The sequence below is a fragment of the Misgurnus anguillicaudatus genome, chromosome 19 (genome assembly GCF_027580225.2).
Source record: "Misgurnus anguillicaudatus chromosome 19, ASM2758022v2, whole genome shotgun sequence".
NCBI classification, from domain to species: Eukaryota; Metazoa; Chordata; class Actinopteri; order Cypriniformes; family Cobitidae; genus Misgurnus; species Misgurnus anguillicaudatus.
Window position 1 is genome coordinate 23,130,474 of NC_073355.2, and position 24,274 is coordinate 23,154,747.

Here is a 24,274-nt window from a genome sequence, read left to right on the forward strand (position 1 = left end):
ATCTTAAGAAGTACTAAAGATAAATTTTAGTATATTAAGTACAAAATTAGTGTGCGAAAATAAAGCACCTTTAAGTACACTATGGAAGTGTACTACTTTTTCACCTGAGCCCCTATGATTACGTGCAAGTCAACCAATTTAAGTGTTATTTATCACCATTTTGTTTGTTGTGTGTGTACAGTTATGTACATATTCATGTTTAGATAAGATTAATTCATAATTAATTACAAACTATTAAGGAAACATTTTTATTTATTTTTTTAATTTAGCTAAGTACTGCAAAGTAAGACAGTTTTGTTGCTAAATCTGACTAAATTTGTAATAGATTTTATTATGCTTCACCATGCCAAAAAAGTAACTGCATGCAAAATATCCAAAAAACCATCCTCAAGTGAAAGTGTCTCCATTTTTGATAATATCCATCATTAATCAACAGTAACATTTACATTTATGCATTTGGCAGACGCTTTTATACAAAGCAACTTACAAGTTATACATTTCTCCCTGGGTTCGAACCCATGACCTTATGTGCTGCTAACGCAATGCTCTAAGCTCCATTTTACCATGCGATTCAATTTGGCAGTATTTTTCATATGTTTGATGTTTACAAAACCCATTTAAAAAATTGAGTCAAAATAGAGAGAAATGTTCACCATGATCACTTTATTGGCAGATATCACTCATCAATTCATTAATCACTGTAAACACTTACATATAGAAGGCAACATGCTCAAAATTGTCCAAGATAGGCTTAAAATCCTCTTGTTTGCCTAGTATCAAAAGTTTATATTTCAGTTCAATGGTACTGCATTGCACAATGACTGCAACACCCACAAACTGCACCTGCTTTTTGGATAAAAACAGTCAGGGTGGACTGTATCTCAGTAGCGAGTTGAAAAAAGTACACTGTCATTTTTGATTGAGAAGCAGTCCAGACTGATCGAACAGTCAGGTAAGATAAATAAGCAATTGCTTTCACAGTCTCTGATTTTTATATATATATTGTATACTATAAACATAAAGAAGTATAAAAGTAGTTTATTTTTTATTGAAGAATCCCTTTTGTTTTATTGATAGTTTTATCTTGCAGTATTGGTCCAAATGTCCTTTGTCCATTGGCTATATTCTTCAGCTATTCCCAAAGCCACAAATCAATGTCAAGCCGTTATTTCAGAAGCCATTCGTTCACTAAAAAACAAGCAGAGAATGTGCTGTCAGATAACTTTGTCTGTGAAGCATAACACTAAATCAGATTTTCCATTTCCTTCTGTTTCGAGAGCGATGGTTATAATAAAGCAGCTCAATAAACCTTAGTGTCTAATGAGAAAGTGCAATTTTATTGAATAGCAGGGAGTGAGAGCATATACTGCAAAGAGACTGCGTGCTGCTTACGGCACAGAGCCCGTGAATGTCACTGATGCAAAGTGTGTTGTTGAGACAGACCTCTGTATTGCGGCCTCAGCACACGGTTGTTGGGACAGTCTCTTCTCTGACTAAAGTTGATGTTGGTACGGATGCAGCGCTGGTGGATCGGCTGCGTTGGTCTCATGTTGTCACCCATGCTCAGGAAGATCTGAGAGGGCTGGTTCTGACTGAGAAGACGAAGAGATTGCATCTGATGATGCATTAATTTGGGTTAGACTCTAACAGTGTGAATGATCAATCATTTAAAACATTTGACCAGCGCACAGTCACCTCTATCTGTGAGATGTATATTGGTTTATTCATTAAGATCCAGGTGGCTGTCTCAAGGCACGGTGGAATAGTTATGGACCCCTCATATGTGATGAACCGGGAGGTTTCTGGATACAGCTCTTTAATATCAAGCCCCATCAGTAAGTAAGCATCATCTGAAATTGCATACGTAAAATTAGCTTTTAATAAAACACCAAGAGGATTTCAAGATGCCTAGACACATGATAGGATCACATCAGTTTTATTAGATGCTGAAAGGATAAAGCATGAGCATATCACAATATATCAGCAGGTGGTAATACAAAGCCTAGTTTGTTTTCATAAAGGCAATTCTTGCAGACTCAGAGTGTGGCAACTTAATAGTCGAACACCTCTGGACTTGCAGTTGCAGGCATTTTTCAATCCAATTTTTTTCTTTGTTAATAAAGCGAACCCTTAGGGTTTTAAAAGTATACGAAACACTTTCAAAGTTCCCCAGGCAGCATTAATGACATTAGGAAAGAAGAAGTAAACAGCCACTGGTTGCCACTTACGTTTATATGTAATCCTTGTAATGGTCTCTCTGCTCAGCATTCGGTTTAGAAATGAATTTGTAGGCTCCGAAATCTAAAAAGTAACAGCAGTTTTTAAAATAAAGCACACAAACCCGATATCTGCTTATTCATTGTCTTAAAAAATATAACAACCAAAAAACAAAAGGTTTTTATGTTTCAAGTCTTTTGAAGATGATAGGATTTAAAAATTCAGTCTGTTCTTTACATAAAACTATATCCCAAATGGCTTCAGAGGACTTCACAAAAGCCCATAAGGACTGCTGTAACGGCGCTTGTTTCTTATTTTGCACTTTGATATACACTCAAAAAAAGGATTCATTGGATTAACTCAATAAAATTGTGGGCAGGATTTCCATCCAATATGAATGTGTACCCCTAACTCATAAAAAATGCTTTACACAATAAAAATATATTGAGTTAGTTCAACTCAGTTTAAAGTAAATGGCAATACTCAATTAGTTGCCTCAACTTAATTAGTGTAGTCTGCATAACTCAATTTAGCATAGTTTGAATAACTCAGTGTAGTGTAGTCTGAATAACTCAATTCTGTTATTTTATACAAAACATTTTTATATCATACTAATTAGCATAACCACATGTTAGCATGCTAATAATAATTACATATGATACTTTGGATGAGCATGTGAGAAGAGACTGATCTCCAAACAGGCATTAACACAGTTAGTGCTCACTGAGAGAAATACGTCACATCCACAAGCGCCACTCTTCTGCACGATGGTAACCAAACAATTAGAAAAAATATAACACAAACGCTTCTAAATCAATAAGATAAACGGACATTAAACACTATTAAGTCTTTCCTTTACCTAAAAATGCATAAAATAACACTTAATAAAAAAAAATACTCTCCAAAAGCAGTTGCATGCAAAGCATGCTGGGAAATTATTTTTCCAGAACACAGACTCAAACTAATTGTGTTAACGCAATTAAAAAGAAATCAATAAATTATAGTACATATTAATTTTGTGTTAAACTAATTAAATATATATACTTATACCTTAATGAGGTATTTTAAATTCATTGAACACAATTTTAATGTGTCATTTCAAGGGCTTGAATAATTTTTTTGAGTGTACTATAAACTGCGTGAAATGGGTCATTCTATGAAAATGGTGGTTTTCCTGTCCCAGCCGCAACCACCAGGAAAAGCACTTAAAATTGTCAGATAATGACACAAAATATATGTTTTTTGTTTTAAAGGTGCAGTGTGTAATTTTTTGAAGGACCTCTTGACAGAAATGCAAAATAATATACAAAACAATATTATCATGCAAGGACTTAAGATGTGTCACTGGTGTTACTACAGTTTATAGTAAGGGGAAAGGAAATTTTATAAATATAATTTTTCAATTTGCATGATTAAGTGATTTATTTACAATTTAAGAAGTGTGGTTTGAGCTACTGTGGCCGCAATCTAGATATGCCATTGTGTCTGCAGATTTGTCACTGGTGTTACTGTTGCTGCTTTCATAAGTAAGCATTTTAAGGATATCCTCATTCAATTTTTATCACTCAACCTCAATTATTTCTAATGTTACAACAAAAAACACAATGGTAGAAATAGAAAAAGGTCACACAATAGAACTTTACGCATGCCTGTTTAAAGTAAATTATTACTAATCAAGACAATTTCTTAATATTACATAAATTTTTACTGTCTTTGATTATGTATGCAAATAAAATAGTCAAAATACATTCTGGGAAGCCTGAATTGTCATCTAAAATATAGCTAACATCAGTGACAAAAAAGCAGCACAAGCTTTTTTAATGTAATGTAGCAAATTTTTTATGTATTGTAGTAAAAATATAAAAATACATTAAGCTGTCATTTAAGTTGATTTATAATGTTAAGAGGTTAACTATTATCTGACTATACGTTTTGGTTTAAAAAAAGAATTCCATTTTTAAAAAGTTGTCTGTTCAAAAAGCCACCATTTTCATAGAATGAGCCAAATGCCTTATGTGTTACACGGATAAAACAACAACATATGAGTCTGGTATGACAAACGGAGTAAATAATGATGAACTATCCCTTTAATGGCTTTGTTCAATACATTAATCACAAACGACATAGCTTACTGCTGAGACCTTTCATTATGAATTCACAGAATCTCTAATATATCCAATAATTGTCTTGCAGAATTCATTCTGGTGCATCTGCCTGTGTTTATTGATCATGTATGCCTTTCATCCAAGTGCCTTCATTAATTGTAGAACGGTTTAGATTCCTACGCATCACGATCACTGTTTGAAACTAAACGTGTTGCGCTGCGTCCTTTCATCTGAACCCCGGCCGTTCTGCCCCAATTTACGCAGAAGGCACGATTTGCACCATCAGGGAGGCGATGCCTGGTGGGATTTTGTAGTCGTGTGATGTCACAGTGTGCGGCGAGTTTTAATTGCCAACATTATTGCATGTAATTACGAATGTGATAAAACCCAGACAACTACAAATTCTTTCTAGCTTGATCAATAATCTTTTAATTGTTACTTGCGTTGTAACTTTATGAGTCTACTATTTTCACTATGGAAGTGTAAGGAATGCTGAATGCATAATTGCTTGATAACACTTTCGATGGCTTTCATTAACCTTCTATTGCATTTTAATGTTGCCTCGGTGTAACTAAGCCATTTTCTTCACTTTGCGAGCAATTGATGCATAAAAGATGGCAACAAAAAAAAAACACTTTTGAAAAAATCAATAAAAACAGCTTTAGGTCTGTTATCATGTTACTTCTCAAAATCAATTTCTAGACTAAGTAGAGGACATTTTTATTCTGAACAACTTACTCAGAAAAGCATTTTTGTATTCTACACCCATCCAAAATATGATTTATTTATTAGTAAGGTGCTAAAAATATAAAAAAAACAAATTCCTTCAGAAAACATTCATATAAAGACTCTATGAATTATATATAATAAAGAATTATTTTGAAGTCCCGCTGTGGGGAAACTCTGGTTTTTATTCTTGTTTATATGTCTATGTGGTGTTAATATGTTTTAAGACAAGCCATGGGCAAATTCATCACTCAACCTCATTACAGGAGACAGTCTAATCCTGCAGTTTAAAATTCCCAACGTCACAATGTAACCAATCATATTAACACAGCTGAACGTGTGCAGTAGTTCGAGTTATAGATATTATGTATGGCTGCCGTATAGACTTACGCATGCAGGATGAGTGCTGTAACCTGTTAACATAAGTGCTTAAAGAGTAACTAAACCCTAAACCAACTTTTTATAGTTTTTATTATCTGTAAGAATGGGGCTTTATTATAGCTGTTCATTGATTTGAGTAACTTTTTTGACATTTGGGTATAAAGTGTTTCAATGCTACAATATATGGTGTAAAAACGTCTAAGTGCTGCCCTCTTCAGGTTGAGCGGTGGCTACTGCTGTTGAATTTTCCTATTGAATGTTGCGGTACCGCGTGACGTAAGTTGAAAGCAATTTAAAGCTCACCACCCCCTTGTTACGATCTCCCCACACCTTTGGTACGAGCTCAGTTCATCCCCTCTATCTCCGTTGGGGTCTGCCCACTTTTCTTGCATTTTTAAAATATTGCCAGTGGGTGGAGTCAGGCTCTGAACAGGGGTTTAGTTACGCTTTAAAGATGCGCAGTTCACGTATGCATTGTGTGAAACCGAACTTAGCTGTTATGTGTCTGAAACTACCAAATGTCGCATCTATTTACATATACCTATTGTCCAATGTGGTGCAAAAGAGTGGAGGCAGGGACTAATTCGAATATTCATATCTATGGTCTGAGCTGTGCAATTGAGTAGAGGCGGGGACTCATTCGCATATTCATAGATCCACCTATACTATATGAGGCAAGGGTGTAGAGTTACATTCAAGCTGTTTTAAAGCATGAAGAAATGACTGTGACAGGTAAAACTTTTATATACATTGGGATTATAATGCTCAAAGATGATAAACTGATGAAATTATTGACTACAGGGAGATTTTAAAGTATTTGTTGCACAGAAGAAATAAAAATGAAATAAAATATAAATCTGAATTATTCTATAATATCAACTTTTTTCATCTAGATTTTTGTTTATTATCCATTATAGTTTTAGTATTTACCCAAATAAGATAAGAAACATTGAATATATCATACTTTAAAAGTACTAGGTCACTAAGGGCCTTTTGACATCTGATCACTTCATGTGTTTTCTCTGATCGGATGAATCTAATCTGATTTATTAAAATCGCCATGAAACGGAATTAGCGATTGTCTAATTTTCCCCGTGGTGACGTATATCCGAGTGAAACAACTTCTCAAATGAGAAAAGGTAGGGCTGGACTTAAATTCGTCTATCGAGAATTGATTGGATCGTTTCAAGTCACGTTGGTAATTGCTAATCGTTGTGATCTTTTCCCAGACTCCGCCCAACTTCCATACTATATGACCGGAGGGGACAAGATTTGCGTTTTTGATTAAAGATTATGAGGGCACATAAATAAAAACAAATAATAATTATGAAGCTCACAGATCAGTCATTTGTAAAAAAAAATATCACAATATTCCAAAACAAATTACAGTTTTTTATTTTCATTTCATTTACATTCTGCAATATTAATGCTTCTTGGCTGAATGGAAATCAATCCGATCTTCTATTCCCAGACAAAATGCAAATGCACTATTCATTACTCCACCTTTACAACAAAAGGCAGCACTTACTGTAAGTTGGGAAAGGGCATGAGCTGAAGCGTGCAGTACAGAGCAGCAAGAGAGTGAGATGGCATGATGATTTACAGGTCCATGACAGGGAGAAGCAAAGTCTCTCAACGTTTTTTTATTCTTTGTTTAATATAATCGAGTTTGTCATTGGACTATTTTATGGGTTCTAGAAAGTTTTTTTACCCACTGTCGGCGCTCTATAAAGCAACGAGCTGTCTTTGTTTGTTTGCCTCTCTCCCGGGTAATGTGGGAGTGGTGTGCTTACGTTTGGGAGGAGTAAAGTGCTTACATGTGGCTTTATCAACTAGATTATTTACACTGTTTTATCTAAAATTCGACCCAGACTACCTCCTGGAGTTCTTTGAGCGATTGAATTTAAAGGTGCAGTGTGTAAATTTAAGCGGCATCTAGTGGTGAGGTTGCAAATTGCAACCAACAGCTCAGTTCACAGCTCACCCCTTACTTTTAAAACGCATAGAGAAGCTACGGTAGCCGACACAGGACAAACATGTAATCGTTGGAGACAACGTAATTAAAAAGTTTGTCCGTTAAGGGCTTCTGTAGAAACATTGCGGCACAAAATGGCGACTTCCACGTAAGGGGACCCTCGGTGTATGTAGATAAAAACGTCTCATTCTAAGGTAATAAACACATTATGATTCATTATGAAAGTTCTTTACACACCCCTGATAATATAGTTTTGTATATGGTTTATTTTGCATTTCTGTCAAGAGATCCTTCTAAAAATTACACACTGCACCTTTAAATCCGTCTCAAAAAGTTTTGGGAGGTATTTACACTGACTAGGTGTAAAAAGGTCCTATGGTTAATGACTTTTTAGACCAGGCAATACAATGTTATATCTCCATTATATGTTGAACATCCTACTAACCTTCATGAAAATAGAAACAACTGCAATTCCATTAGGGCCCCTGACAGCATCGCTGTAATTTAAATACAAGTCCTGATTGTAATGGATGAGCTGCACCTGTGAACAGAAGAAACACTCTAGATAACACCTGCAAGATAAATGCGTGTACGGAGCCATAATATTATGGCTTCACCCCACTTCTAAAACATAACTGCATTACTAAATTCCCTTTTTTTCCGTCAGCTCGTAATCTTCCGTGACACAGAAACGAGGTTCAGTACATTAATTCGCATAAATATTTAGCTTTGTTTTGCGTATAAATTGTTAATGAATTGTTAATGGGAACATTACGAGGGTCCTTTACGCTCCTCCATCCTGTTTTATCGCTATTTCAGTGCAGCTCAATGGAATCAGCGAGATGGAAGCCAGCAAAGCTTCCGCTTAATTTTCGGTTGCTCAAAATTGCATTGGAACTCATTAGAAAATATGCTACAGTCATCAGTTATAATGAGCCTGCCTGTCTGCCTCAAAATGAAGTTGTTGGAAAGCCGGTGCCCATATAACCTCATTTGGATTAAGAAAATGAAGTGAGGCTGCTGACTGCAGTGAAATCAAAGGTGAGCTGAGGATCAAACGGCACCGCACATCTTTGCTACTGCTACTCAAGTGACGGCATGTATACTGTCGAGCTTCAAAAGTTATTGCAAGTAAGGTTTGTATAGCATGAAAAATTACTTTTGTTTGCATTAGGGAATGATTGTATTTTCTTTTGTAGATTGGGATTCAGGACATTACAAGCCACGACCCAATAATGTACCAAAACATACAAAACTGAATCAATGCCAGCCTACCATTCATTGCACAAAACGAAATCCATATATGACCTTGTTGCAGACCCGTATTTGTTTTGGATGAGGTCCCAAACTCATCCATGCGGCATCTAAGTAATTTGGCAATCGCTTCTATCCTACCTAATGGAGGAATTTGTGCCAAAGTATCATGAGGCTTGAACACCAAGACTTTGAGCCTGAAATGTTTCTGCTTCCTTTATTAAAACTTAATAAGCTATTCTGTTTTCCTTACTGTGCTACAGAATGTACAATCTTATGCTCATTTGCATTTTATTGTTTGCATTAACTGCACTATTCTCAAATCAGTCACTATTTCAGCTTTTTCATAATACTGACCTTTCTTCTTAATCCACTATAAAGAAAATAATGCAATAATGCAAAATCAGTGGCATTGCAAAATATACACATTTTCAAAGAAATCACAGTTCATCGCTCCAGTTAAAGATGGAGATAAGGACACTACTTTGAAAGATTTTTTTGGGCAACTCTATTTCACCTTCCTTATATTGGGAATTAGAATGGGAGAGGTAGATTGTTTAAAAAATCATCATATTTCTGCTAACTTCATTAATGGCTTTAATCAGAGGTCTTCAACCTTTTTCAGGCCAAGGACCCCTTAATGGATAGAGAGGAGGAGCAGGGACCCCCAGTACATGTATTAAATTAAGAATATATTACTTACTTTGTTACCAAGATATTAAAACAATCATTTTTGGTATATACAATCACATGCTGTTAACATAACATGTACATTTTACTGAATAAACTGTTTTAAACTAAACTTTATTTATTTTAGTTATTAGCCTGTTAATGCATTGTAGTTTGATTGAATCCCCCCCCAAAAAATTATTTTGAATTCAAACAATATTTGGAGGACCCCCGGTAATACCACCACGGACCCTCCAAGGGCCCCCGGACCCCTTGTTGAAAAGTTTATTACACTATCCAGTCGTTTGAAAGCCATTTTTAATTCAATTCAACAGCAGCGATGTATTTCCACACTCTTTGTTAGCTGCACCTCTCCAGGGAAGGCCTGGCCGTTGAGCAGGTGCTCGGAGCCTCGGCTGTCCTCGCTGCCAAAATGAAGCCGGATCTCCTCCAGCCTATAGCTGTAGCTCAGCGGCCCACCAGAGATGTTCACCAGGTGCGACTTGTCTGGGCGCAGGGACACGTGTCGACCCGTGTTATACATGGTTCCGCTGACCTGGAAAAGCACTCGGGTTACATTTTCTGGATGTAATTTTCCTGTCATTCTAATCGTTGACCTTTTATACTTAAATGACGTTCGAAGTGCGTCTGTGTAACCTGTCTGTAAGGACAGAGGTGAAGCTGTTTTTACCCGGCTAGGCTTAAAGGCATTATCTGCACTGCTGGACGTCGCGCCTGCAGCGTGAGGATTTTCCGGAAAAAGGATGAATATATTAAACGGATTAGTTCGGAAAGACTGATGGTCTGCAAGGAGAGTACAACTAAAAGGACTTTAACAGATGCATTAAGGCAATTTAAAACTTATGATTACTAAATAAGAGACAAAATGTATCTTATTATGGCACGCTAGTGAACAAGAACACCTTTCCAAACAGCTGTAAGTGCGTACACGAGTGTCTTCTAATGAGGTGGATTTTAAATTAACCAATATAGATGGCTCATTTGTGATCTTGGGATAGTTTAAGAACGGCTGATCCCTCTGGAACACGAGAATAAGCAATAAATTAAGCCTGAATCTTTCATCTCGAAAAAATTCATAGCAAGCGGTAATTACGTTCACTTTGGTCCGTAGCCCCCATATAATTCAACGTAAAAATGGCAATTTAAGCGGAACTAAACTACGTCACGCCATTACGAATGATGCTCATATTTCAGCATTAATCTCGAATATCCAGTGAGATAAAAGAGGGGAAAAAACAAACCTAATATTTTCATTCAATAAACTGAAGAATTAATGAATGCCTGGCAGGTAACATAGTTTGTCCATCTACAAGAGACTACAAACTTTTCCATTACAGCCTCAGAGTTTCCATGCATAAATGCCCATTATATAAGAGCCCCCCCGGTAACTAATGCAGCTAACCAATCAAACTGCCTTGAATTCACTGAGAACATTTACGTCTCCAATGGAATTTTCTCCAGGAATAACAGGAACACAGAAAGTGCAGTCATAACAAGCACCAAAGAGCAAAGCATACATAGTAAATGTAATTAGGTCTCTTGAAATAGGACCAGAGCATCTCCTGAGAATACCACCAACTTTTATTTGGGTCTAACCCTAGAATGCAAATGCATTGTTGAGTGAAAAAGATGGGCTGTTCGGTATATCGTCTATAGCTAGCGCTCATCTACTGTATAGTTTCTCTGAAGAATCCTTCACTGACAACCCATGTCAGCGCAGATGGTGTGTCTGCCTAATCTCCCCCAGCAGATGCACAGCAGCATTAATCATAAAACAGGATGTTAAATGAGGAATTAACTCTTTCCCTACTGCTTCTGGACTAAATCCCACGTCTGCATTCAACAGATCTGCATTACATCCCCGTAGAGGTCAGGGCGAAATATCTCACGCCTACATATAATCAATAATTAAACGCTGGATCCGTGTCAATGCTGCGCTGTATTAATGGCAGGTAAATGAGTTTGGTCAAACTAATATGCTGACCGATTGCAGGTGCGCTGCATTGAAAGCAAACAGCAAGCAATTTTCCCTGCCAGGGAGAATTTGTGATCTCATTACGACACCGCTGTAACAAACCAACGGTTTGGGGCATTAGCCATCAGGCCGGCACATCTTCAAAGACTTAATTTGGAAAGCTTTACTGCCATGCTTTGCAAATATAATTGAGGATCTGGTTCATTGGCCAACAGAGGTGTGTAAACCAACTCACCCGCCACATTAAAATTCAGCTGTGCGCTTTAACAGACCAAACAACTAGCTGTCAAATAACTGCAATATAAGTGAATACAGCGTGTGTGTGATTACATTTGACAAATGGACCGGCTATGCTGGCTAATCTAGGGTTGTGTCGTATAAGACAATCTTGTCAAAATCCCAGTGAATTATGGGATGTTGGAGTAAAGCGAAAATAATGATGAAATCTACGCCTCGTACAGCTGCTTGTCAAATAACACGAAATAAAGCTTTTTTAAAATACAGATATTATAGACAGGGCTATAATGCAACCATCAATCACATTGTTTTTGCTATTCCAAGCCACGGGTGCGATAAAGAACTTCATTCTTTCCATTTCTGACCTTTCGTTGCCCGGCGTTGAGGCGTAGCGGGTTGAGGAAGGGGTCAAATATCATTCGACTGGTTTCGATGTTTACAGGCGACTGTCTCTTTCCAATCGCACAAAGGTTCCAGGCAGTGTTAACCAGTCCCCAGAAAGACGGCACTGATAAAACAAACATTCAACAACTTAGTTTCATGTGTAAAATTACATTTTAAAGCTTTAAGGTAAAAAACACTGCACAATTTATTTAATAGTTGAAAGTGGCGGCTCGTGACTGCTCATCCGAGGGGCGCAAATTCAAAATATGTGTTCGGAGTGTCATGTGTTTTTTTTATATGTGTTTGTTGGTCATGTGAACCATGTGCATCACGTGTTTTGTCAAAAAAAATGCCTGCTGCATACGCGTCAAAACCGTTTATGATAAAAGAGACGCTAACATTAACAAAATACACGCAAGACACTCCTTAAACAGTAAACTATGATTACGCATGAGATTATACGAGTATCTGGCAAACGCGAGCGTCTCATTTAGATGCGTCTGCAGCAGGTACTTATTTTGACAAGACACGTGATGCACATAGGATCACTCGACGCACAGAACATATATTTTGAAATTACGAACCACACACATGACGGGTTACATACATGTTGTGACCGAGGGGCAACCTTCCGATCTCACTGATGAAGCCAATACGGAAGTGATTTAATCTGCAATTCATCAACTGGCCGCTAGAGGCAGGCTCCAAAAGGGAGTCAACTCTCATAAACCTCCATGTTAAAATGGCCAACTTTACAGTAGAAAATAATATGTTTACAGCCTGGTACAAAAAGTGTTTTTGGTCTGTATAGCAAATTTTGCCCTTCATGACAACTGTGAGGGGGGGTGAATGTTTTTTTAACTCATTTATTTAAATTATATTAAGCCTTAACGTTCTGCATAATTAAGGGAGTGGCCACTTGAGTGACGGTTGAACAGCCACTGCCGTCACTAGAGTCGAGCTAGGTGGGCGTGGTTTCAGCAACCAGTCACGATGGCAGGCAACGCCTCCTTTAAGATTCAAAAACGATCTTCAGAAACCTATGGGTGATGTCATGGACACTACGTCCATATTTTATTACAGTCTATGGTTGTGACGAACTCGCCCTCGAAAAAAGAAGACTGTACGCTGTTGCCTTTTTCTGTTTTGTAATCGGTCATGATGTGATCGGTGATGTATACATTTGGGATTATCTCCAATTGCTCATCCCAAATTTAGCCTGCATATGCGCCCCATCCACAATCTAGGTTGTGGGTTTCAGTCTGGTGGGTGATATCCTATGAGGAAAAACCTCTGGTCTAGCAATCAATTTTACAGCTTTATTACCATTCAGTGTGCTGGCTCTCTTTTAAAATGAGGTCAATATCATGCAGCTCGTGTATCCAAATAAAAAAAACTGCATGTTAATGCACTTCAGCTCACGAAAACAAAACCCACACATATGAAATTAGTCAGCCACATGCCCAAAGGACGTGCTTGACCTTATATGACTAATCTGCTCTCCGAAATGTTTCGCTGTCCCAAAACAGTACACAACTTTTTAACTGATGCGAAAGAGCAGCTTTGGTGCACTGAACCTCAAAATGCAATAAGACCGACCGAAACAGCCCAATACCAGGGGAATCCCTTCCATTAGCAGGAATGATCCATTGTGAGGTGAGAAAACAGGGCATATGTGCAGCATGCGAGTTTGGGATGATATTGTGAGACTGAACTCCATGCTGCCCAACAACCTCATTGGATCATCAGCAGCTAGGCCGCCTTTAGTCCCTATAGAATGAGATTATAAACAGATTAATCCAGCAGATTGCTTTAATGAATAAAAGATCCATGACCTTATTTTCCTATTCAGGAATTTTTGCAGGGAAACTGGATTGGAAAGTGTGAACTAAATGATTTTGTTGAATTAAATACTTATTATATACGCTAGGAAGCAGGAAAATAACACAATTTCTCTTCACTGAAATGCACCAAAAAGCTTTTTATACTACATTTTTCTATATTCTGCATTTCTTTGTACAGTGACCTAAATAAATGTTTGTTTCCAAAACCGTGTTCTAACTAAAGTGTAATCCCGCTTTTGTCTGACATACTGACAGCCACTGAGCTCATTATGGGATATTCGTTTTTATTTTTTCCCCATTCATATTCCTATTTCTCGGCTTTTTTAAATGTCAAGGACAGAGAGTAGGAAGCTGCTAATAAAAGTATGGGGCGTGGGGGGGCTGATATAAAAATATGCTTATTTGAAAGAGGAAGCTTAGGGTACCAGCTGCTGGGCCCATCATTTTATCCGTTCTATACATTTACTGCCTGCATGCCAAACAAAGGCAATATATACAGTAACGGTATGAAGAATCTAAAGACATAAAGCTGTATAAAAGCTGTCCTAGTTATAATCTTAGAAGGGAAAATGAAAAACACTTAAAGGGGTTGTTTCAAACGTTTTTATTATCTCATTTTTTCCCCAGTGTGCGTCTTAGTAAAGTTTCTTTTGTGCCAAAACTTGTCGTAATTTACTTTTTCATGGCCATTATCCACCTTCTCTTTCTCACCATTAGAACTAAACTGTCTGGTTTGCTGCTGCGGCTTTATGTAAACACCTTCTTCACATGTGAAATGAGATACTGCACTTTGTTCTGCTCACACACAATATAGTTTTATTGCACCATCATTCAATAACAGCCTGGTTGCAAAGTGATGTGACAGGTTCAGAAAGCAAATTTTTAACACTTTACCTTTGTTAGTGTTTCTACACTGAATAAAAAAATATTAATCCAATTTACTCAATTTAATTTTTTTAAGGTAAGTGGTTGCAATCAATTTATTTAAGCTACATTAAAACAAAAAAAGAAAAATAAAATAAATACTTTTGTTTAAATGTAGCTGAAATAAATTGATTGCCATTTACCTTAAAAAGCAGGGTGAATTAATAATTTTTTTCAGTGTATATCAGATTATACCACCCTGCAGGGCTGTTTAATGGTTTATTCTGATTGGTTAAGAAATGTTTCACAGTTATGCATTATTTTTCAATAAACGCACAACTAACCTGTCAAATATAATTGTCTTTAAATAACCACCATGTCTGTGGTAACCGTGGTATAAGCGGAATAATTGACTCCGGCCCTTTGAATTATTTGAAAATATACACCCATGGTGAGCGGGCACATTAACAATTTGGGTGTGCATTATTTTCAGATAATTCAACGGCCCGTCGTCAATTATTCCTTGAAAAACAGCATCTTCATGCTTTTAGTCTGTCTTTATGTTAGCTGTGAATCCACAATGCTAAACTATAGCTGTGTCCCAATTTAAAGGCTGGATCCTTCGAATGTTACGTGCAATGAATCTCGGGATAGCCTCGGCTGTAAGGGATCTATTAGTTCCATCCTTCGCGCCTCGAGGAAAAAGGATGCATTTTGAGGCTGCATTTTAAGCATCCTTTGAATTAGGACGGCCTTACTAGGGGTAGGCCGGTCCAATACTTTGGATCAGATAACGAGTCGATCCGGACCTTTTTTGCTGGATCGGATATCGGAATAACAGGGCCGATCCAAATCCGATACTGTGCTTTACTCGTGGTTGATATTGTCATGCTATAGAAAAGTCAGACTATTATAAAAGCACCATAAACATTTTTATTTACTATATTCAAAGTCTCCCTAATATATTCAACAGCTTTATGCGAAAAACAATTGCATATATGAAGATATTTAAGGTCAGAAAAACTCAATGGTCTGGTGCTTGTGGAGTTAATACACTGGAGTAGCGGTGAATTAAACGCGTCATACACACACAAGACACATAAACACTCACAATAACCATATTTTAATCATCTGATTAAAAAGTCGCAGTAAACTGCTGGATGAATAAATATTTAAGAACACTTACATTCTTTTAACTTGTATCTCATTTTAAATGAGTTTTTTACTTGTGACATAATATTCTTCTGATTTTGTGTGTATATGTGTGTGTGTGTGTGTGTGTGTGTGTGTGTGTGTGTGTGTGTGTGTGTGTATATATATTTATGTGTATACACACACACACACACAATTCTAAAATGGATAAAAAAAATACTAGAATTGAATTAGGATCAATATCGGATCGGTAATGGAAAAAGTGGATCGGCCCACCCCTACTTACTAGACGTTGCGCTACTATGCTACTGTGACGCAATCGATCTTGGAGTGAAGGCATCGGAGGTTGCAGCCTTCGAATTGGGACACAGTTTACTTCTGAATCCAGAACAGAGGTTTAAGCTTCAATAATTGTTTGTTTTAGTATGGAGTGGAGTGACACAATGATTATGCAGTAGCTATTGATGAGTTGTAGGCAGATGGCACCCTCATCCTCAGGGATCTGTGCCAGATTTGGCTTTGGGTTCAACACATTAATGAGAAATCCCTCAAAGTGTTTTTTTTTAGGTATGACAAGGAATAAATACTAAATTGTTCACTATAAAACACATTGTAACACTAGGTGCTGATGTTGCTTCATATTGAAAGTTGCATATAGATATAGCAGCTGTGCAAATCTGAATGCTTTAATAGGCTTTATACCCAGCTGCACTACTTCCTCACTTCAGCCAGCTCCTTGTTTCCTGTCTGCCATTATTGGACAAACTGATTAATCCAGGTGTGCCTGACCTCAGTAGTCACAACAACAATAATCAAACACACCTGGATTAATCAGTTTGTCCAATAATGGCAGACAGGAAACAAGGAGCTGGCTGAAGTTCAGGAAGTAGTGCAGCTGGGCATAAAGCCTATTGTTTACTTTTATATTGTCTTCTATATCTGCACATTAAAGTGTCTTTGTACAATAGTACTGCACTTATGAGAGTTTATTCAAAGGTTAAATGGTGCAGATGGGAAGAATAAGATAGGTCATATTTTGTTTTATTCAGATCTTCTCAGACAATGTTTGTCAAGTGCTGATGGGAGATAGTTGAAAATATATATTTAAATCACAATATAACGGTGAATTACTTCTGAGCTCTCATGAGTAGCACATAATCGACTGAAATGTTAGCCGAATGGTTAACTGTTTACGTTTAAAAAAAAATTAATGAGTTAAAAGCAACCAAAAAGCTTTGCAGTAATTGTATGGAAAAAAATTCACATAAATCAATTTTTCCCAAACACTTATGCCTGATGACCAATATCATATTTTTTTACTTAAGACCTGTAAAACTCTCTAGTATACAAACAACACAATGCTAGAGTGAATGTACATGTGTATGCTGAATCATAATAGCGTTCAGTATTTACAATTAACTAGACTTTGTTCGTTCTTAGCAATAAAGCAAGTGAATTTTTGATCTTTCAGATCAGTGCAAATTAGCAGACATTTCCACTACAATGTTAAAAATCCACCTACATGCTATAGCTGTGGGGAATGTGAGCATGAGACAACGTCATGAGCACTGCTATATAATTACGATGATTAGGGAACAATGCAACGCTTATTATGGTCGCTTTGCCACAGAAGTCCCGCCGCCATCCAGATAAAAGAACTAATCATCAATCGATAAAGACTAACAAATCTTTGGAGGAGGGGCTATTTAAGGCGCTTGCCAACCAGTTAGCTGAAACGACCTCAAATTCGAGCATAAGAAATAAAAGTTATGGTACTTGATGTCCAGTTTAACTGTTGGACAGAAATATGTTTAATTGGGATTTCAGCACATGAATTTAAAGATATCTGCCGTTTCCCATTCTTCTTCTTCCTTTATGCCATTCCAGCATCTACGGCTATATTCATGTCAAGAACAAGTTAATACACAAGTTTTAGTCAGACAAGTTGATGAGGGAGAACATGCAAACTCCACACAGAAAGGCCACCTGCCCTAGCCGGGTCTTGAACCGACGACCTTCTTGTTGCCCACTTGCTCAGTGCCCCTCGTTTCCCATTCAAGCAGTCTTGGATGACTGAAATAAGTGCACAGAGGCATTGCAAACTTGACCGCCTAGGGACTCTGATCGCTGTCAGTCCCACAATGCACCTGGAGAACGAGGTGGTTGAAACAAGCTGAGAGCACTTGCTCAATTTCAGTCCAGTAGAAATGTTATTAGTAACATTTCTAAAAGCTGCTTTTGGAAAATGGTCTTGCATGCAGAGTATCACCACTTAGAAAATTGCATTGTCAAGACATTACTGCCTTTTGCAGTAATACGTACCAAAGTGGCCACTTGAATAAATAAATGCAAGCATATAGTCTGTGTGTACAACCAAACACTGCAAATGCATTTAAGTCATTTCACGCACACCCTTCTTAATAATAACTTCTAGATTTAATTTAAAATGCTATTATTTCATGAAATAATCTGTTAAATGTACAAAGTTGCATTTGTTGCATAAAGACTAGTCTTTGTGTGTGAGTCCAAAGAGAGAAGATTCACAGCAGGACATTTATAGTTTGGAGGGTTACGTAATTGTAAAAAATCTTGCACGTTATGAAGTTACTGTACTAAAATTCCCTATGTCTTCAAATAGCATATACCTATATAGAGTTTAAACAGCAAACAGCGCCACATTTTTTTGTTGCAACACTACTGTCCATATGCACTTTAAAAATCATACATGTAAGGTTGTAGCCTACTGTAAGTGCAACCAAAAGGAGAACAAGTTTTCATACGGTTAAATGTCTTCTCTTGTCACAGCTGTACAGTATGTACAGTCAACTTGAAAGCATTACAGTTATTCAATCATTAATATAGTACACTTTAGATAGTGTATAAATATTAAACTAGACTTAAATAAATGGTAACTGTCAGAGATTTAAGGACCTAGGTGAATAAGAAGTACGCTTCCATAATGCACTTAAAGTGCTCTTTTTTCCTGTACTAATATTGTACTTAATAGACAAAAATTCTTCTTAAGATAATCTTATACACATATAGGTGTACTTATCTGTGCTATTTTGAGACAACATAAATATGAACTAAAATGTGCTAAAAATGTATTTAGGTACCACTTGTAGTAAACTTGCAAGCTTACTACAAGTGGTAACTTAACACATTTTATTTAAAACAGAGATAGTATGTTAAAAGTACAGTTCAAATTAAATAGTATTGGAAGAGTACTTATGTGTGGCTTTAACTTATGAAAACTTAATTTGATAAGCTGAAGTATAGTAAAAATATATGTTGATATGCCTTAATAACTGACATAATCTGTGCCATAAGCAACTTAGTAAAAAAACTACTACTAAAATGCCTTTAGTTTTGTCAAACCGTTGGACAAGGAAATGAATGCTTTACTCGTGTGTCTCATGGTAATCCACACATGCTGTAAGGGAAACGGATGGTGCTTGCTTTTTGAATGCTTTTTTATTTATTTATTTCCTGGTAGCGTTTTTTTGAATGTCTCAAGGACATCTGTGCAATATTAATCCAGAGAGCTTTTCTCTCTCAAAAACACTTACTAAAGAGGTAAATTTATGTGCAATACATATATGTATGAGTTGCTATAGGGCTTACTTGATATCCGGTGCCGTTATGATTGGTGCTATGTGATGTGTCCTTGTACAAGCCTGCCTTTGTTTTTAAAGTATATATGATGATTCATCACAAACAATCTACAATTTAATACCTCTTTATGCTACAGATGTGTCTTTATTAAAAGCTTTTAAGCATGTGGGAAAGAAAAATACCATTAAAGTTCTTGCTAGTGTTCCTTTGATGGCTACATAAGTTTATTAGCTTTATACATTACTTTGACTAGACAATGAATTACTTCAAATGAAACTCATAAAGCGCCTCTGCTGCAGTTGTAAGTAATCAGCTGAAACCTGCTGTAAATATGGATTACAAGAATATTTTTTACTCTCACACCAAACAAGGCACTTAAAGCTGAGGTGTGTAATTTTTCCGACGTTAAAATACTTCCTTCTATCCCAGCTTAATGTGCAGAGACAACTATAAGTAAGCCATTTGTAAGCGATAAAAGTGTAACTACTGTGGGTATGTAGCTATCAAAAATGACTCAAAAATGAGCATCCAGACTGGCCTGACACAGCAATATATATTATATTATATATATATATATATATATATATATATATTATGTTATTTTGCATGTTCTCCCACTTAGAAATCATGGAGGGGTCTGAAATTGTCATCGTAGGTGCATGTCCACTGTGAGAGACATAATCTAAAAAAAAATCCAGAAAGCACAATACTATATATGATTTTTTTAAAACTATTTATTTGTATAATACAGCTGCAGATAAGTATTTGAACACCTGAGAAAGTCAATGTTAATATTTGGGACAGTAGCCTTTATTTGCAATTACAGAGGTCAAACGTTTCCTGTAGTTTTTCACCAGGTTTGCACACACTGCAGGAGGGATTTTGGCCAACTCCTCCACACAGATCAGTCAGGTTTCTGGCCTGTTGCTGAAAAACACGGAGTTTGAGCTCCCTCCAAAGATTCTCTATTGGGTTTAGGTCTGGAGACTGGCTAGGCCATTCCAGAACCTTGATATGCTTCTTACAGACCCACTCCTTGGTTATCCTGGCTGTGTTTCGGGTCATTGTCATGTTGGAAGACCCAGCCTCGACCCATCTTCAATGCGCTAACTGAGGGAAGGAGGTTGTTCCCCAAAATCTCCCAATAAATGGCCCCCTCTTCTTAATACAGTGCATTCGCCCTGTCCAATGTGCAGAAAAACACCCCCAAACCATGATGCTACCACCCCTATGCTTCACAATAGGGATGGTGTTCTTGGGATGGTACTCATCATTCTTCTTCCTCCAAACACGTTTAGTGGAATTATGAACATAAAGTTCTATTTTGGTCTCATCTGACCACATGACTTTCTCCCATGACTCCTCTGGATCATCCAAATGATCATTGGCAAACTTAAGACGGGCCTGGACATGTGCTGGTTTAAGCAGGGGAACCTTCCTTGCCATGCATGATTTCAAACCATGACGTCTTAGTGTATTACCAACAAATACCTTGGAAACGGTGGTCCGAGATCTTTTCAGGTCATTGACCAGCTCCTCCTATGTAGTTCTGGGCTGATTTCTCACATTTCTTAGGATCATTAAGACCCTACAAGGTGAGTTCTTGCATGGAGCCCCAGTCCGAGGGAGATTGACAGTCGATCTTTAGCTTCTTTCATTTTCTAATGATTGCTCCAACAGTGGACCTTTTTTCACCAAGCTGCTTGGCAATTTCCCAGTAGCCCTTTCCAGCCTTGTGGAGGTGTACAATTTTGCCTCTATTGTTGTTGGACAGCTCTTTGGTCTTGGCAATGTCAGTAGTTGGATTCTTACTGATGGTATGGGGTGGACAGGGGTCTTTATGCAGCTAACGACCTAAAACAGGTGCATCTAATTTAGGATAATAAATGGAGTGAAGGTTGACATTTTAAAGGCAGACTAACAGGTCTTTGAGGGTCAGAATTCTAGCTGATATATATAGAATAGTTATTTGAACCTGTATCATACAAATAAATAGTTAAAAAAATCATACATTGTTATTTCTACATTTTTTTTAGATTATATCTCTCATAGTGGACATGCAACAACGATGACAATTTCAGACCCCTCCATGAGTTCTAAGTGGGAGAATTGCAAAATAGTAGGGGGTTCAAATACTTATTTTCCTCACTTTATACACAGTACCATCACCAGCTTTGTTGCTTTGTAGCAAAGTTTTAACATCCATCCATATTTCTTTTTCACTCTTTTTTAAGATACAAACTGAAAATACAGGAAATATGTACACAAAACAATTAGAACTACATGTCTTCTTCAGGCATCAGTCAGTATTTAGTATGATCTCTCTTGGCACAAAACACATCTTGAGCTTTTTTGAGGAGACTGAAGTTCTGAAGTCATTCGATTAGAATTAGGATTTCATTTATTTAGGTTTAAGAGATCCTGCAGCTGCCTGCTATTGCTCAAGTGGAAGGGGAGTTTACCCTAAATACTTGACACATCAGCTTATACTTTTATACTGTTTTTAATACTATATACACATTTCCTGTATTTTCTGGTTGTATTCTAATAAAGAAACTGAGAAATAATTATATATGATCACAATACAGTGGTACAATATACAATCTAATGGTAGCATGGTGGCCTAAGACTTTTGCACAGTACTGTATATATATATGCACACACATTATGTGTGAATCAAGTAGAATAAAATATTCATCTGCTCAGTCTGGCGTTTCATTTGGTATACGACAACACGCAAAGCCTCAGTGAATAAAGGATTCCCGCATAGCTTGCAAGTTTTAGCGTGCCAAACGTTATGACTTTTGACAGGAAGCATTCCGCACAGTCTCGTCTTTTTCTTTAATTTTTGAAAGGCTTACCTGGTATAAAGCTCCCTTGGACAACATCTTTGTATGCCCACCAACCATCGTGAAGCTTTGATGACACCGGCTGTGCTGCGAGAAAAGAGAAGAATCGCACATCACTCACCCACGGCTCTTTGAAAATACAGTCATACCTGTAATAGACCTCAGCACCCCACAGAGAGAAGTTTCTTCTGTCAAATGTGACGATGAAGTCGTTTCTTCCCACGTTTCAAGGCGCATTTCGAAATTCCCAGCGTTTTGCTGGAATTATTTATATCTGAGCTGACAAATCTGACGAAAATGTAGATATATGTAAATATATAAATCAATATTTGCCTAGCGCGCGGCTTAATTGGCCGAAAAAAACAAATTTATGGGATGACAACAAATGCATCCTGGATGCTTAGCTCTAGGCCCTATCAGCGGAGCAGGAAAGTAGGTCACAGAGGCAACAGACTCCAGCATTCTGAATTCACTCTGTTATCTCGCATCACTATTCACCTCACCTCTCTCCCTCTGGCTCCAGGCTCCAGCTTGCATCATATCCACTGCCAAGTCAAGCACCCAGGGCCGCTCTTTAATACTCCGCACCATAGCTCTACCCTCACGCCAGCTCACTTTGATGTGCCGGTCATGAACAGAGCGCCGGATCATTCAAGCACAATTTGCTTTCACACCAATTTATCGACATCTGTATCTGGGATGCGAGAGGCTGGTGCTCTTTGGAATTACGGCCAGCATCCATTACATGTGTAAGGAGATGAGTTTCATACAATAGGAGATTTGCACAACTTCTCACACTAGTATATATCTTCCAAGCACACTGAGTTATACTGAACTGAACATATAGCAAGGATTATATAAATAATCATTTTGCAGTATGCTTTCACAGCATGCAAACGCCTTCACTTCTAAATGGCATGCATTGGTCATCAGAAAAGGAAAAGAAAAATAAACTTCATACATTTGACCAGATGGCCCAGTCATCTTCAATGCATTAGATTTATCTTATCTTTAAAAGACGAGTTTCAAATATATCAGACCTTAAAGCACAGATCCCACTCTTTGAAGATCTAACTTGTGTTTGTGTGTTGGAGATGTTCATCCCCTGAAGAGAAGTATGACGTCAAACTCATGACTGCCAAACCACTCTGGATACTTCAATAGCAAACGCAAAAGAACAGTACATTGAGCTTTAGACATGACTCACTAACCTTTCCGTTATTTCTAATACTTTTTATACTATAGCCTATCATGTGGTCGTTTGTTATAGCAATTAACAATATTTTGGCATAACAAGTTTCCACAATGTGGCCGTTAGGCTATATCTAATAACGTACACCAGTGACAGAAAAAGCAACACAGAGAAGGGAAAAAGTAACTGTTATGTGTGAGAAAAAAATACTTAAAACAATAAATATCCAGTATAGCCATGAGCACTGGGGTCATTATAACAAAAGAATCACTTTAAAACAAATATTCATATTAAACGTTTCTTTGTATGTAAATGTTTTGCCAAATAATTAAATGGTGCATTAAAAATAAACAACAATTTTTACCTACTTCTCGTAACTATCAAGCAAAACATTTTTAATATATAAACACAATTTACCTTCCACAAAGATGACATTAATGTTGAGAATGAGGATAAACTCCCAAACGTGCGGCATTCTTCACTCAGTCCATGACCATCAGGCTTCGGGTATTTTAACTTGACAAGACTTCATTCACTCCATCACTCTCCGATATCATTATCGTCCTTTATATCGCGACCCAGCGCGCGCATTTACTATCAAATGAACAAAACGCAAAAATCGCCTGTGAGTTCACAGCACAGAAACTTAAAAGTCGCGAAATCGGGCACGCAAAACAAAACCTGCTAATTTTGTCGTTGTTTGTGCTGTTTGAGGTGCAGACGATGTTGCTGCGTTACCTGACTGGGCGCGCGGACGAGAGGTTTAGCGCGTGCTAATCCCGGTGCTGCAGGCGGGGCTCGCGCTCCCGTGACG

The 24,274-nt window shown here is 37.3% G+C and overlaps 1 protein-coding gene across 2 annotated transcripts; it reads right to left on the reverse strand.

Moving 5' to 3' along the window:
* Positions 1–644: 644 nt before the first annotated feature.
* ca10b (carbonic anhydrase Xb) lies at positions 645–24,248 on the reverse strand. 2 transcript variants are annotated; one of them, XM_055193319.2, is made up of 9 exons: positions 23,878–24,245; positions 22,281–22,355; positions 11,926–12,068; positions 9,698–9,883; positions 7,850–7,945; positions 2,229–2,301; positions 1,696–1,850; positions 1,444–1,615; positions 645–1,188 (listed from the first exon to the last, which is right to left on the reverse strand). In XM_055193319.2, the coding sequence occupies exons 1-9, from the start codon at positions 23,933–23,935 to the stop codon at positions 1,166–1,168; spliced, it is 981 nt and encodes a 326-aa protein (XP_055049294.1). In that variant the 5' UTR covers positions 23,936–24,245; the 3' UTR covers positions 645–1,165. The 2 variants fall into 2 exon arrangements, with proteins under 2 accessions (XP_055049294.1, XP_055049302.1); XM_055193327.2 differs by lacking the exon at positions 22,281–22,355 and having other exon boundaries at positions 23,878–24,248.
* Positions 24,249–24,274: the final 26 nt, after the last annotated feature.

Coding starts and splice junctions, on each gene's coding strand:
- ca10b (XM_055193319.2), bottom strand. CDS start 23,935: ATGCCGCACGTTTGGGAGTTTATCCTCATTCTCAACATTAATGTCATC. Junction 22,356..23,877: donor TAATGTCATCTTTGTGGAAG/GTAAATTGTGTT, acceptor CTTTTCTCGCAG/CACAGCCGGTGTCATCAAAG. Junction 2,302..7,849: donor TTGTTTCTATTTTCATGAAG/GTTAGTAGGATG, acceptor GTTACTTTTTAG/ATTTCGGAGCCTACAAATTC.